A 13,172-nucleotide genomic window follows, 5' to 3' on the forward strand; every position below is an offset into this window, starting at 1 on the left:
TGCTGCAAATTTAGTAAAGAACCCCTAAGGACAACATTTGAAAACACCGATTACAAATTCATTCAGATAGTGATTGCTGCATTTCTTACGTGTATACAGTGAAATTAACTCTGCAGCTCCCATAGTTTGCTCATCACCAGCCACTGCACTAACTCTAAATGTATACTGCACCCAGCAGTTAGTGCACTGATGGTTATATATGTGTTATTCATGCTGTGATTCTCATTTAAAGTTCTATCTGTCCACTCTACAAGATAGAAGGAGCTGTTTCCCTCTGGTTCAGTCCACTTCACTGATACAGAGGACGTTGTGAAAGCAGTAACACCGAGTCCCTGACTCTTGGCGCGCACAGACGCAGCGGCTCTATGCTCTCCACTTTGGTGCTTTTCTGGTAAACTTGAACTTCCCCCCTCCACATGTGCATGGATCAAAACTTCCTCACAGACCGTTCACAAACAGCCAAGGTTGGCAACCAGAGATCATCCACCCTGTCACTCAGCACTGGCTCACACAGGGATGTGTGCTGAGTCCACTCCTATACACCATCTACACCAGTGACTGACCCCACGCACCCTGCAACATCATCATCAAATGTGCAGACGACACCACTCTGATGGGGCTCATCACCAACGATGATGACACCGCTACGGAGATGAGGTCCAGCGACTGTCAGATGGTGTAACTACAATAACCTCACCCTAAACACCAGGAAAACAAAGGAAGTGGTCATGGACTTCCGCAAAACAAGAACTGACCCCCCGCCCCCTCTCCATACAAGGAGGGTGTCCTCCTTTAAGTTCCTTGGCACCCACATATCTGAGGACTTATCTTGGTCCACAAACACATCATCCCTAGTGAAGAAAGCCCAGCAGCGCCTCCGTTTCTTGAGGGTTTTGAGATGGAGCAGGCTGCAGACTGACTCCTCGTGTCCTTCTACCGTGCCACTATCGAGAGAGTGCTGGTGCACGCCATCCCTGTGTGGTACGCTGGTTGCACAACAGCTGACAAGAAGAGACTACAGAGGGTCATCAGAACTGCAGAGAAGGTGATCGGCTGTCCACTCTCCTCCCTGGACTTAATTGCCAGCTCAAGAGGTCTCTCCAGAGCCAGAGCAATTATTTAGGACCACCTCCACCCTAACCACACTCTTCAACATCCTGCACTCTGGAAAAGGTTCAGATCCATCAGGTGCAAAACCAACAGACTAAAGAACAGCTTCTTCCCGTGGGCTTCAGAACTCTTAATGCAAACTAAGAGTGTGAACAGACTTCTCCAATACATCCACTCTGACGCTGCTATTGATCAACTATGTGCAATATCTCAGTCTTTCCATGTTCTGTGCATATTTTTGGTCCACGTTCAATATCTTTGGTCTTGTGGAATATTTAGGTCTCAGTGGAATTACCATCCCCTCCCTAAATGACCATAGCCCCTCCACCCTTATTTATTTATTTATTACATGCCCTTGCATACAGCCCCACAATGCTTCTGTTTCAATGTTTCTTATGCATACACCAGTATATAGTTCACTCACATATATGTATATATGTATACATACATATTGCTTTATTTTTATTTTACCCTCGTTGTATATTGTTTTCTCTTTTTTTTTACTTCTCCAACTTTGTGGTCCAGCTACCCAATTTCGCTGTGCAAGAACTGCACAATGACAATGAAAAGCTCTAAGTCTCTCTAAGTCTACTTCAGCTCTGTAAGAGAGAAGTCATTGCAATTAAACAATCGGCTCAAGTCTTCTCTGTCTCAAAGTTACAGTAAAAAACACACGAGCAGCAACATGCTGACCCTGTAACATTTCATGCAGCTGGAAGTTCAGAGGAAGATCTAAACTAGACGTACAAAAGAAATGCAAACCATTGTTGGAGCTGTTACTCAAACACAGAGTGAGCACAACTACAACTCTCATATGAGAACACATCGGTGAGAGATCCAACCTTCTCACTTCAAAGGCTTCTTCTTCTACATCTGGATTACTACTTCTACTTTCCTTTGAATTTAACTTATCTTATGAGGATAGAAGACTCCTTATTTTACCAGGTATCCTCAGCAGACAGTCACTAATTTACGGTATGAAAAACATTTAAATGCTCACTTACTTGTGTACTTGGTGACAGTAGCACTCTGTCCTTCAGTATAACCATCACCAGCCACTGCAGTGACAGTTATTTCATACTGGACACCAGCAGTCAGGTTAGCAATATTACAACGTCTCATAGACATTTACAGAGAAGTTCCTTCCTCCACCTGTCCACTGTACTTTATAGAAGGAGCTGTTTCCCACTGGTTTAGTCCAGCTCACAAAGATAGATGATGTTGTAATTTAGCAGCAGAGAGACTCGTGACTACTTCAGGCTCTATGAGTGGAGAGTACATGAGGATGAACAAGAACACAAAAGAAATGTTGAGCAACCAAATAAGTAGTGACTGCAACAGGTAAGAATCAAGAGGACTGAATTAAAGAAGACCTGAGATGATATTTGAATAAAATAAGAAACAATCAAAACGAGCCTGTTGACTAATAAACATGTCACTCATGTATAAAGTGTTTTTCACATCTGAAGTCTTCATGTACAAATTATATTTCTTTTGCTTTTATTGCTTCATTAGAAAGAAGCTGCCAAAAAATGATTAACAAAAGTCGACAGACAAAAAGTAATAAACTAAAAGATAAAAATGAAACAGTGACACAGTACAGGGTGCAAGCACCTGCACCAGCAAATTTCATACTCTTCATCTTACTTGTGCATTTAGAAGTGTTGCTAGTCACTTTCTGTTCTGTTATCTCCAGCCACTGCTGTGACAGTGAAAGTGTAGCACACTCCAGGAGTCAGCTCAGTGACATTTACTTTAGTTTCAGTGACAGTCTTATTGTTTTTTATTGTTCCATCTGTCCACTCTACTCTATATAAAGACCTTTCACCCTGTGGGTCAGTCCAATTCAGAAATATAGAGGATGTCCTGATTTCACTGACAGTAGCGTCTTCACTTTTCGGGTTCTGTGAGTTCCAGAGAGGCAAATGCAAAAATAACAAAATTGAGAGCAAAATGTATTTTAGCCTTTAGAAAATGACACCATCAAATATGCTGCAAATTTAGTAAAGAACCCTAAGGGACAACATTTGAAAACACCGATTACAAATTCATTCAGATAGTGATTTGCTGCATTTCTTACGTGTATACAGTGAAATTAACTCTGCAGCTCCCATAGTTTGCTCATCACCAGCCACTGCACTAACTCTAAATGTATACTGCACCCCAGCAGTTAGTGCACTGATGGTTATATATGTGTTATTCATGCTGTGATTCTCATTTAAAGTTCTATCTGTCCACTCTACAAGATAGAAGGAGCTGTTTCCCTCTGGTTCAGTCCACTTCACTGATACAGAGGACGTTGTGAAGCAGTAACACCGAGTCCCTGACTTCTTGGCGCGCACAGACGCAGCGGCTCTATGCTCTCCACTTTGGTGCTTTTCTGGTAAACTTGAACTTCCCCCCTCCACATGTGCATGGATCAAAAACTTCCTCACAGACCGTTCACAAACAGCCAAGGTTGGCAACCAGAGATCATCCACCCTGTCACTCAGCACTGGCTCACCACAGGGATGTGTGCTGAGTCCACTCCTATACACCATCTACACCAGTGACTGCACCCCACGCACCCCTGCAACATCATCATCAAATTGCAGACGACACCACTCTGATGGGGCTCATCACCAACGATGATGACACCGCCTACGGAGATGAGGTCCAGCGACTGTCAGAATGGTGTAACTACAATAACCTCACCCTAAACACCAGGAAAACAAAGGAAGTGGTCATGGACTTCCGCAAAACAAGAACTGACCCCCCCGCCCCCCTCTCCATACAAGGAGGGTGTCCTCCTTTAAGTCCTTGGCACCCACATATCTGAGGACTTATCTTGGTCCACAAACACATCATCCCTAGTGAGAAAGCCCAGCAGCGCCTCCGTTTCTTGAGGGTTTTGAGATGGAGCAGGCTGCAGACTGACCTCCTCGTGTCCTTCTACCGTGCCACTATCGAGAGAGTGCTGGTGCACGCCATCCCTGTGTGGTACGCTGGTTGCACAACAGCTGACAAGAAGAGACTACAGAGGGTCATCAGAACTGCAGAGAAGGTGATCGGCTGTCCACTCTCCTCCCTGGACTTAATTGCCAGCTCAAGAGGTCTCTCCAGAGCCAGAGCAATTATTTAGGACCACCTCCACCCTAACACCACCTCTTCAACATCCTGCACTCTGGAAAAAGGTTCAGATCCATCAGGTGCAAAACCAACAGACTAAAGAACAGCTTCTTCCCGTGGGCTGTCAGAACTCTTAATGCAAACTAAGAGTGTGAACAGACTTCTCCAATACATCCACTCTGACGCTGCTATTGATCAACTATGTGCAATATCTCAGTCTTTCCATGTTCTGTGCAATATTTTGCTCCATGTTCAATATCTTTGGTCTTGTGAATATTTAGGTCTCAGTGGAATTACCATCCCTCCCTAAATGACCATAGCCCCTCCACCCTTATTTATTATTTATTACATGCCTTGTATACAGCCCCACAATGCTTCTGTTTCAATGTTTCTTATGCATACAGCATGTATATAGTTCACTCACATATATGTATATATGTATACATACATATTGCTTTATTTTATTTTACCCTCGTTGTATATTGTTTTCTCTTTTTTTTTACTTCTCCACCTTTGTGGTCCAGCTACCCAATTTCGCTGTGCAAGAAACTGCACAATGACAATAAAAGCTCTAAGTCTCTCTAAGTCTACTTCAGGCTCTGTAAGAGAGAAGTCATTGCAATTAAAAATCGGCTCAAGTCTTCTCTGTCTCAAAGTTACAGTAAAAACACACGAGCAGCAACATGCTGACCCTGTAACATTTCATGCAGCTGGAAGTTCAGAGGAAGATCTAAACTAGACGTACAAAAGAAATGCAAACCATTGTTGGAGCTGTTACTCAAACACAGAGTGAGCACAACTACAACTCTCATATGAGAACACATCGGTGAGAGATCCAACCTTCTCACTTCAAAGGGCTTCTTCTTCTACATCTGGATTACTACTTCTACTTTCCTTTGAATTGATCTTATCTTATGAGGATAGAAGACTCCTTATTTTACCAGGTATCCTCAGCAGACAGTCACTAATTTACGGTATGAAAAACATTTAAATGCTCACTTACTTGTGTACTTGGTGACAGTGGCACTCTGTCCTTGAGTATAACCATCACCAGCCACTGCAGTGACAGTTATTTCATACTGGACACCAGCAGTCAGGTTAGCAATATTATACGACGTCTCATAGACATTTACAGAGAAGTTCCTTCCTCCACCTGTCCACTGTACTTTATAGAAGGAGCTGTTTCCCACTGGTTTAGTCCAGCTCACAAAGATAGATGATGTTGTAATATTAGCAGCAGAGAGACTCGTGACTACTTCAGGCTCTATGAGTGGAGAGTACATGAGGATGAACAAGAACACAAAAGAAATGTTGAGCCAACCAAATAAGTAGTGACTGCAACAGGTAAGAATCAAGAGGACTGAATTAAAGAAGACCTGAGATGATATTTGAATAAAATAAGAAACAATCAAAATGAGCCTGTTGACTAATAAAACATGTCACTCATGTATAAAGTGTTTTTCACATCTGAAGTCTTCATGTACAAATTATATTTCTTTTGATTTTATTGCTTCATTAGAAAAGAAGCTGCCAAAAAATGATTAACAAAAGTCGACAGACAAAAAAGAAATAAACTAAAAGATAAAAAATGAAACAGTGACACAGTACAGGGTGCAAGCACCTGCACCAGCAAATTTCATACTCTTCATCTTACTTGTGCATTTAGAAAGTGTTGCTACGTCACTTTCTGTTCTGTTATCTCCAGCCACTGCTGTGACAGTGAAAGTGTAGCACACTCCAGGAGTCAGCTCAGTGACATTTACTTTAGTTTCAGTGACAGTCTTATTGTTTTTTATTGTTCCATCTGTCCACTCTACTCTATATAAAGACCTTTCACCCTGTGGGTCAGTCCAATTCAGAAATATAGAGGATGTCCTGATTTCACTGACAGTAAGCGTCTTCACTTTTTCGGGTTCTGTGAATTCCAGAGAGGCAAACGCAAAAATAACAAAATTGAGAGCAAAGTGTATTTTAGCCTTTAGAAAATGACACCATCAAATATGCTGCAAATTTAGTAAAGAACCCCTAAGGGACAACATTTGAAAAACACCGATAACAAATTCATTCAGATAGTGATTTGCTGCATTTCTTACGTGTATACAGTGAAATTAACTCTGCAGCTCAGTTTGCTCATCACCAGCCACTGCACTAACTCTAAATGTATACTGCACCCCAGCAGTTAGTGCACTGATGGTTATATATGTGTTATTCATGCTGTGATTCTCATTTAAAGTTCTATCTGTCCACTCTACAAGACAGAAGGAGCTGTTTCCCTCTGGTTCAGTCCACTTCACTGATACAGAGGACGTTGTGAAAGCAGTAACACTGAGTCCCCAGACTTCTTGGCGCACAAACGCAGCGGCTCTATGCTCTCCACTTTGGTGCTTTTCTGGTAAACTTGAACTTCCCCCCCTCCACATGTGCATGGATCAAAAACTTCCTCACAGACTGTTCACAGTCAGCCAAGGTTGGCAACCAGAGATCATCCACCCTGTCACTCAGCACTGGCTCACCACAGGGATGTGTGCTGTGTCCACTCCTATACACCATCTACACCAGTGACTGCACCCCCACGCACCCCTGCAACATCATCTTCAAATTTGCTGACGACAGCACTCTGATGGGGCTCATCACCAACGATGATGACACCGCCTACGGAGATGAGGTCCAGCGACTGTCAGAATGGTGTAACTACAATAACCTCACCCTAAACACCAGGAAAACAAAGGAAGTGGTCATGGACTTCCGCAAAACAAGAACTGACCCCCCCGCCCCCCTCTCCATACAAGGAGGGTGTCCTCCTTTAAGTTCCTTGGCACCCACATATCTGAGGACTTATCTTGGTCCACAAACACATCAGCCCTAGTGGAGAAAGCCCAGCAGCGCCTCCATTTCTTGAGGGTTTTGAGATGGAGCAGGCTGCAGACTGACCTCCTCGTGTCCTTCTACCGTGCCACTATCGAGAGAGTGCTGGTGCACGCCATCCCTGTGTGGTACGCTGGTTGCACAACAGCTGACAAGAAGAGACTACAGAGGGTCATCAGAACTGCAGAGAAGGTGATCGGCTGTCCACTCTCCTCCCTGGACTTAATTGCCAGCTCAAGAGGTCTCTCCAGAGCCAGAGCAATTATTTAGGACCACCTCCACCCTAACAACCACCTCTTCAACATCCTGCACTCTGGAAAAAGGTTCAGATCCATCAGGTGCAAAACCAACAGACTAAAGAACAGCTTCTTCCCGTGGGCTGTCAGAACTCTTAATGCAAACTAAGAGTGTGAACAGACTTCTCCAATACATCCACTCTGACGCTGCTATTGATCAACTATGTGCAATATCTCAGTCTTTCCATGTTCTGTGCAATATTTTTGCTCCATGTTCAATATCTTTGGTCTTGTGGAATATTTAGGTCTCAGTGGAATTACCATCCCCTCCCTAAATGACCATAGCCCCTCCACCCTTATTTATTTATTTATTACATGCCCTTGTATACAGCCCCACAATGCTTCTGTTTCAATGTTTCTTATGCATACAGCATGTATATAGTTCACTCACATATATGTATATATGTATACATACATATTGCTTTATTTTTATTTTACCCTCGTTGTATATTGTTTTCTCTTTTCTTTTACTTCTCCACCTTTGTGGTCCAGCTACCCAATTTCGCTGTGCAAGAAACTGCACAATGACAATAAAAAGCTCTAAGTCTCTCTAAGTCTACTTCAGGCTCTGTAAGAGAGAAGTCATTGCAATTAAAAAATCGGCTCAAGTCTTCTCTGTCTCAAAGTTACAGTAAAAACACACGAGCAGCAACATGCTGACCCTGTAACATTTCATGCAGCTGGAAGTTCAGAGGAAGATCTAAACTAGACGTACAAAAGAAATGCAAACCATTGTTGGAGCTGTTACTCAAACACAGAGTGAGCACAACTACAACTCTCATATGAGAACACATCGGTGAGAGATCCAACCTTCTCACTTCAAAGGGCTTCTTCTTCTACATCTGGATTACTACTTCTACTTTCCTTTGAATTTAACTTATCTTATGAGGATAGAAGACTCCTTATTTTACCAGGTATCCTCAGCAGACAGTCACTAATTTACGGTATGAAAAACATTTAAATGCTCACTTACTTGTGTACTTGGTGACAGTGGCACTCTGTCCTTGAGTATAACCATCACCAGCCACTGCAGTGACAGTTATTTCATACTGGACACCAGCAGTCAGGTTAGCAATATTATACGACGTCTCATAGACATTTACAGAGAAGTTCCTTCCTCCACCTGTCCACTGTACTTTATAGAAGGAGCTGTTTCCCACTGGTTTAGTCCAGCTCACAAAGATAGATGATGTTGTAATATTAGCAGCAGAGAGACTCGTGACTACTTCAGGCTCTATGAGTGGAGAGTACATGAGGATGAACAAGAACACAAAAGAAATGTTGAGCCAATCAAATAAGTAGTGACTGCAACAGGTAAGAATCAAGAGGACTGAATTAAAGAAGACCTGAGATGATATTTGAATAAAATAAGAAACAATCAAAATGAGCCTGTTGACTAATAAAACATGTCACTCATGTATAAAGTGTTTTTCACATCTGAAGTCTTCATGTACAAATTATATTTCTTTTGATTTTATTGCTTCATTAGAAAAGAAGCTGCCAAAAAATGATTAACAAAAGTCGACAGACAAAAAAAGAAATAAACTAAAAGATAAAAAATGAAACAGTGACACAGTACAGGGTGCAAGCACCTGCACCAGCAAATTTCATACTCTTCATCTTACTTGTGCATTTAGAAAGTGTTGCTACGTCACTTTCTGTTCTGTTATCTCCAGCCACTGCTGTGACAGTGAAAGTGTAGCACACTCCAGGAGTCAGCTCAGTGACATTTACTTTAGTTTCAGTGACAGTCTTATTGTTTTTTATTGTTCCATCTGTCCACTCTACTCTATATAAAGACCTTTCACCCTGTGGGTCAGTCCAATTCAGAAATATAGAGGATGTCCTGATTTCACTGACAGTAAGCGTCTTCACTTTTTCGGGTTCTGTGAATTCCAGAGAGGCAAACGCAAAAATAACAAAATTGAGAGCAAAGTGTATTTTAGCCTTTAGAAAATGACACCATCAAATATGCTGCAAATTTAGTAAAGAACCCCTAAGGGACAACATTTGAAAAACACCGATAACAAATTCATTCAGATAGTGATTTGCTGCATTTCTTACGTGTATACAGTGAAATTAACTCTGCAGCTCAGTTTGCTCATCACCAGCCACTGCACTAACTCTAAATGTATACTGCACCCCAGCAGTTAGTGCACTGATGGTTATATATGTGTTATTCATGCTGTGATTCTCATTTAAAGTTCTATCTGTCCACTCTACAAGACAGAAGGAGCTGTTTCCCTCTGGTTCAGTCCACTTCACTGATACAGAGGACGTTGTGAAAGCAGTAACACTGAGTCCCCAGACTTCTTGGCGCACAAACGCAGCGGCTCTATGCTCTCCACTTTGGTGCTTTTCTGGTAAACTTGAACTTCCCCCCTCCACATGTGCATGGATCAAAAACTTCCTCACAGACCATTCACAAACAGCCAAGGTTGGCAACCAGAGATCATCCACCCTGTCACTCAGCACTGGCTCACCACAGGGATGTGTGCTGTGTCCACTCCTATACACCATCTACACCAGTGACTGCACCCCCACGCACCCCTGCAACATCATCTTCAAATTTGCTGACGACAGCACTCTGATGGGGCTCATCACCAACGATGATGACACCGCCTACGGAGATGAGGTCCAGCGACTGTCAGAATGGTGTAACTACAATAACCTCACCCTAAACACCAGGAAAACAAAGGAAGTGGTCATGGACTTCCGCAAAACAAGAACTGACCCCCCGCCCCCTCTCCATACAAGGAGGGTGTCCTCCTTTAAGTTCCTTGGCACCCACATATCTGAGGACTTATCTTGGTCCACAAACACATCAGCCCTAGTGGAGAAAGCCCAGCAGCGCCTCCATTTCTTGAGGGTTTTGAGATGGAGCAGGCTGCAGACTGACCTCCTCGTGTCCTTCTACCGTGCCACTATCGAGAGAGTGCTGGTGCACGCCATCCCTGTGTGGTACGCTGGTTGCACAACAGCTGACAAGAAGAGACTACAGAGGGTCATCAGAACTGCAGAGAAGGTGATCGGCTGTCCACTCTCCTCCCTGGACTTAATTGCCAGCTCAAGAGGTCTCTCCAGAGCCAGAGCAATTATTTAGGACCACCTCCACCCTAACAACCACCTCTTCAACATCCTGCACTCTGGAAAAAGGTTCAGATCCATCAGGTGCAAAACCAACAGACTAAAGAACAGCTTCTTCCCGTGGGCTGTCAGAACTCTTAATGCAAACTAAGAGTGTGAACAGACTTCTCCAATACATCCACTCTGACGCTGCTATTGATCAACTATGTGCAATATCTCAGTCTTTCCATGTTCTGTGCAATATTTTTGCTCCATGTTCAATATCTTTGGTCTTGTGGAATATTTAGGTCTCAGTGGAATTACCATCCCCTCCCTAAATGACCATAGCCCCTCCACCCTTATTTATTTATTTATTACATGCCCTTGTATACAGCCCCACAATGCTTCTGTTTCAATGTTTCTTATGCATACAGCATGTATATAGTTCACTCACATATATGTATATATGTATACATACATATTGCTTTATTTTTATTTTACCCTCGTTGTATATTGTTTTCTCTTTTCTTTTTACTTCTCCACCTTTGTGGTCCAGCTACCCAATTTCGCTGTGCAAGAAACTGCACAATGACAATAAAAAGCTCTAAGTCTCTCTAAGTCTACTTCAGGCTCTGTAAGAGAGAAGTCATTGCAATTAAAAAATCGGCTCAAGTCTTCTCTGTCTCAAAGTTACAGTAAAACCACACGAGCAGCAACATGCTGACCCTGTAACATTTCATGCAGCTGGAAGTTCAGAGGAAGATCTAAACTAGACGTACAAAAGAAATGCAAACCATTGTTGGAGCTGTTACTCAAACACAGAGTGAGCACAACTACAACTCTCATATGAGAACACATCGGTGAGAGATCCAACCTTCTCACTTCAAAGGGCTTCTTCTTCTACATCTGGATTACTACTTCTACTTTCCTTTGAATTGATCTTATCTTATGAGGATAGAAGACTCCTTATTTTACCAGGTATCCTCAGCAGACAGTCACTAATTTACGGTATGAAAAACATTTAAATGCTCACTTACTTGTGTACTTGGTGACAGTGGCACTCTGTCCTTGAGTATAACCATCACCAGCCACTGCAGTGACAGTTATTTCATACTGGACACCAGCAGTCAGGTTAGCAATATTATACGACGTCTCATAGACATTTACAGAGAAGTTCCTTCCTCCACCTGTCCACTGTACTTTATAGAAGGAGCTGTTTCCCACTGGTTTAGTCCAGCTCACAAAGATAGATGATGTTGTAATATTAGCAGCAGAGAGACTCGTGACTACTTCAGGCTCTATGAGTGGAGAGTACATGAGGATGAACAAGAACACAAAAGAAATGTTGAGCCAACCAAATAAGTAGTGACTGCAACAGGTAAGAATCAAGAGGACTGAATTAAAGAAGACCTGAGATGATATTTGAATAAAATAAGAAACAATCAAAATGAGCCTGTTGACTAATAAAACATGTCACTCATGTATAAAGTGTTTTTCACATCTGAAGTCTTCATGTACAAATTATATTTCTTTTGATTTTATTGCTTCATTAGAAAAGAAGCTGCCAAAAAATGATTAACAAAAGTCGACAGACAAAAAACTAATAAACTAAAAGATAAAAAATGAAACAGTGACACAGTACAGGGTGCAAGCACCTGCACCAGCAGATTTCATACTCTTCATATTACTTGTGCATTTAGAAAGTGTTGCTACGTCACTTTCTGTTCTGTTGTCTCCAGCCACTGCTGTGACAGTGAAAGTGTAGCACACTCCAGGAGTCAGCTCAGTGACATTTACTTTAGTTTCAGTGACAGTCTTATTCATTTTTATTGTTCCATCTGTCCACTCTACTCTATATAAAGACCTTTCACCCTGTGGGTCAGTCCAATTCAGAAATATAGAGGATGTCCTGATTTCACTGACAGTAAGCGTCTTCACTTTTTCGGGTTCTGTGAATTCCAGAGAGGCAAACGCAAAAATAACAAAATTGAGAGCAAAATGTATTTTAGCCTTTAGAAAATGACACCATCAAATATGCTGCAAATTTAGTAAAGAACCCCTAAGGGACAACATTTGAAACACACTGATTACAAATTCATTCAGATAGTGATTTGCTGCATTTCTTACGTGTATACAGTGAAATTAACTCTGCAGCTCAGTTTGCTCATCACCAGCCACTGCACTAACTCTAAATGTATACTGCACCCCAGCAGTTAGTGCACTGATGGTTATATATGTGTTATTCATGCTGTGATTCTCATTTAAAGTTCTATCTGTCCACTCTACAAGACAGAAGGAGCTGTTTCCCTCTGGTTCAGTCCACTTCACTGATACAGAGGACGTTGTGAAAGCAGTAACACTGAGTCCCCAGACTTCTTGGCGCACAAACGCAGCGGCTCTATGCTCTCCACTTTGGTGCTTTTCTGGTAAACTTGAACTTCCCCCCCTCCACATGTGCATGGATCAAAAACTTCCTCACAGACTGTTCACAATCAGCCAAGGTTGGCAACCAGAGATCATCCACCCTGTCACTCAGCACTGGCTCACCACAGGGATGTGTGCTGAGTCCACTCCTATACACCATCTACACCAGTGACTGCAGCCCCACGCACCCCTGCAACATCATCATCAAATTTGCTGACGACAGCACTCTGATGGGGCTCATCACCAACGATGATGACACCGCTTACAGAGATGAGGTCCAGCGACTGTCAGAATGGTGTAACT

The 13,172-nt window shown here is 42.5% G+C and overlaps 1 protein-coding gene across 1 annotated transcript in view; it reads right to left on the reverse strand.

Moving 5' to 3' along the window:
- Positions 1-4,900: 4,900 nt before the first annotated feature.
- Positions 4,901-13,172, reverse strand: part of LOC106097813 (titin) — a 64,980-nt gene continuing 56,708 nt past the window's right edge. The window contains exons 28-33 of the mRNA XM_025909482.1: positions 12,134-12,394; positions 11,483-11,743; positions 9,005-9,265; positions 8,353-8,613; positions 5,873-6,133; positions 4,901-5,482 (exon numbers count right to left, since the gene is read on the reverse strand). Of these exons, the coding sequence (XP_025765267.1) occupies positions 5,214-5,482; positions 5,873-6,133; positions 8,353-8,613; positions 9,005-9,265; positions 11,483-11,743; positions 12,134-12,394 (1,574 nt within the window). The 3' untranslated portion in view covers positions 4,901-5,213. The remainder of the gene's footprint in view (positions 5,483-5,872; positions 6,134-8,352; positions 8,614-9,004; positions 9,266-11,482; positions 11,744-12,133; positions 12,395-13,172) is intronic.

The sequence above is a fragment of the Oreochromis niloticus genome, linkage group LG7 (assembly GCF_001858045.2).
Source record: "Oreochromis niloticus isolate F11D_XX linkage group LG7, O_niloticus_UMD_NMBU, whole genome shotgun sequence".
Classification (NCBI taxonomy): domain Eukaryota; kingdom Metazoa; phylum Chordata; class Actinopteri; order Cichliformes; family Cichlidae; genus Oreochromis; species Oreochromis niloticus.